Genomic DNA, 3,186 nt, shown 5'->3' on the forward strand with positions numbered 1-3,186 from the left:
ATCTTGAAATAGGTCATTCGGGCTATCCCGTGGCTGAGTGGCTTAAGGCATTGGTTTGGTAAATCGACATACAAGAAGATTGTATCATGGGACGGATAGAGTATATATTGGATAATATAAGGACTAAAAACACAATATATCATAAATTCATAGACTATAATAGAAGTGGAAAGTTGTTAGCCATCAGTTACTTTTGCCTTATCTGTTTTAGTCAGCACAGCCATAACCTCAGTTACATAAACAGAGATAGAAATGGGAGAAGAAGTGAGCAACAAACAGATTATTCTAAAACATCATGTAACTGGTAACGTTAAGGAATGTGACATGGAATTGAAGAAGACGACGATTAAATTGAATGTTCCAGAAGGATCCAATGCTCTTCTTTTGAAAAATCTTTACTTGTCATGTGATCCTTATATGCGTTCTCGTATGAGTAAAACTGAGGGTAGTTATATTGAACCTTTCACTCCTGACTCTGTAAGTATTCCATACGTTTTTTTAAATCTAATTATGTTATTTTATGAATCAAAATGTGTTAAAACAATCCAAACCAAAAATAGACAAGCTTTGTACTTATGTCATGAACTATGTACTGATCGAACGATCTATGAAGGAATTGACTTGATCTGTGTGTGATTAATAGTTTGTCTTATTGATAATGTTTCTCATAGCTTTTTTTTCTTTTCTTTCTGTTGTTATGTAGCCTATCATGGGAATTGGAGTGGCTAAAGTTTTGGAGTCTGGTGATTCAAACTTTCAAAAAGGTGATTTAGTTTGGGGAATGACTGGATGGGAGGAGTATAGTGTTGTAACAACTAGTCAGACTTTTTTTAAAATTCATGACAAGGATGTGCCTCTTTCCTACTATACCGGAATCCTCGGTGAGTTGCTCTCTTAAGGCAGAAAATGTAATCCTTTGAATTGTGTATTTCAGCTTTTGGTTTTATTCAACTAAAAACATATATGATCCCACACAAGTTCTGGTTACGGTACAATAAAATAAGCATCTTAAGTCATTGGAATCAAAGATCTCCTTCCTTAAGACTAAATATTGTTCTCAAACTAACTGAGTAGCAAGAACAACTTAAAATCAGTTTCAAATTCTACTTTCTTAAAGCCGTTCTTTATGCATCAAACAATCTCAATAGTTAAAACCCTTGCTTCTGCCATATTGTTAGTATTTTTGGCCAACTGTGAACCAAAAGCAACAATCATCTAGCCTTTGATACCAGAGCTCTATTTCTTTCATTGAATGCTTATTGTACCTTATTAGTACGTAGGTGAGGAGGGTTGTATGATCATGTTGTGAAGCGCGAATATTGAACTTTATTGTTTCTCTCATGAAAAAAAATATTGTGCTGCTTCTAATGGTAGAATAAATCATTCCCTTCATTAGTTCATGAAATGGATGGATAACTATAGTTTTGAAATGTTGAAAAATAGACTTTCAGTCATCTATAGAATTGATTGTGGCTAAATGTTTTAAAGATTATGTTAGCTCCCTATTTGGTATTTGTAATTGTGCTTAAACTCGTTTTATACTTCATTTGTGATTGCATCTGAAATTCTGAATTACCCTTCCCTTGCTGAGGGTCTATCAGAAACAACCTCCCTACCCTCACAAGGTAGGGGTACGGTCTACATACACTCTACCTTCTCCAGACCCCACCTTGTGGAATTATACTAGGTGTGAATGAATGAAAGGGAAGTAAGCAGAACCCTGTATCAAAAGTTTGTGTTTATGAATGGATATATCGTCAATTGTATTGCAGGGATGCCTGGGATGACAGCTTATGCTGGTTTTTATGAGGTTTGCTCCCCCAAGAAGGGAGAAACTGTCTTTGTTTCAGCTGCTTCTGGAGCAGTTGGTCAACTTGTTGGGCAATTTGCAAAGATGCTGGGTTGCTATGTTGTTGGTAGTGCTGGAAGCAAAGAAAAGGTAAGTTCTGTCGCGTTGCTATGCTAATTAGATGATTTAAGTATCTTCACAAAACCTAAAAGACCATGATGTTTAACTCTGTTGTCATTGAGCTTAATCTATATCTCGTTGTATTCATTATTAAAGGTTGATCTGTTGAAGAGCAAGTTTGGTTTTGACGAAGCTTTTAACTACAAAGAGGAACAGGATTTAGATGCAACTTTGAAGAGGTTAGTAATCTTACTTCCCACTAGAAAACACTCTACCTATAATGCAAACTTTTCCATTTCATGTACATGACATTCCTCGTAAACGAACCATCAATCTTTGGTTTGTATTAGGTACTTCCCTGATGGAATTGACATCTACTTCGAGAACGTTGGAGGGAAGATGCTTGATGCAGTTCTTGTGAATATGAAAGTTAATGGCCGTATTTCTGTGTGTGGGATGATCTCGCAATACAACCTTGAGCAGACCGAAGGAGTGCACAACTTGTTCTGCCTCATAACAAAACGAATCCGCATGGAAGGATTTGTTGTAACTGACTACTATCATCTCTACCCTAAATATTTGGAAATGATCATTCCACAAATAAAGGCTGGTAAGATTGTGTACGTTGAAGACGTAGCTGAAGGTCTCGAAAGTGCTCCCAGTGCTCTAGTTGGTCTCTTCTCTGGTCGCAATGTTGGAAAGCAAGTTGTGGTAGTTTCAAGTGGATGAATTTACACAAACTAGTTCTGGGAATGTGCGTTGCAGGTGTGTCACATGCTAAGTTGTGTGGAGTTGTTATAACGATATTTATATACTCGGACATGTATGTTGCTCGTGTATCACATGCTAATAAAGTACACGAACTTTGAAAATATTATAATAAATGTGTGATAAGTTGCACAAAAATTGAAGAGAAATATACAAGCTCAAACCAATAACTTCAATTATCAATTCTTATAATATATCAAGTATTCAATTTGATAAAAGTTTCTTTTGTTTAATATGTCATAACTAATAATTTAAATGTCAAGTGTGATTTCAAAATATTTCTTGTCTTGAGTTTTTCATATTCTTTTCACATTTGTATACGTATTAAGAAGTTGTTGTCGAATGAAAGTAGTGTTTTGCAAAAGTTAAATAGAAATTTGATCAATCTATGTCTTCCTTAAGATGACTTGTAGATGATCATTGTGCGATAACTTGCATAGTAATTGAAGAGAAAATATACAAGCTTAAACCAATGAATGGTGAGCCTATTTAATCAAGATTATTATCAG

General features: G+C 35.1%; 1 protein-coding gene across 1 annotated transcript; it reads left to right on the forward strand.

Annotated features, from left to right (window-relative positions):
- The first annotated feature begins 216 nt into the window (after positions 1-216).
- Positions 217-2,815, forward strand: LOC125828309 (2-alkenal reductase (NADP(+)-dependent)-like). Its single transcript, XM_049507621.1, has 5 exons — positions 217-477; positions 704-881; positions 1,773-1,939; positions 2,066-2,148; positions 2,260-2,815. The coding sequence occupies exons 1-5, from the start codon at positions 253-255 to the stop codon at positions 2,636-2,638; spliced, it is 1,032 nt and encodes a 343-aa protein (XP_049363578.1). The 5' UTR covers positions 217-252; the 3' UTR covers positions 2,639-2,815.
- Positions 2,816-3,186: the final 371 nt, after the last annotated feature.

The sequence above is a fragment of the Solanum verrucosum genome, unplaced genomic scaffold, assembly GCF_900185275.1.
Source record: "Solanum verrucosum unplaced genomic scaffold, falcon-dt-bn FXZP01000047.1, whole genome shotgun sequence".
NCBI classification, from domain to species: Eukaryota; Viridiplantae; Streptophyta; class Magnoliopsida; order Solanales; family Solanaceae; genus Solanum; species Solanum verrucosum.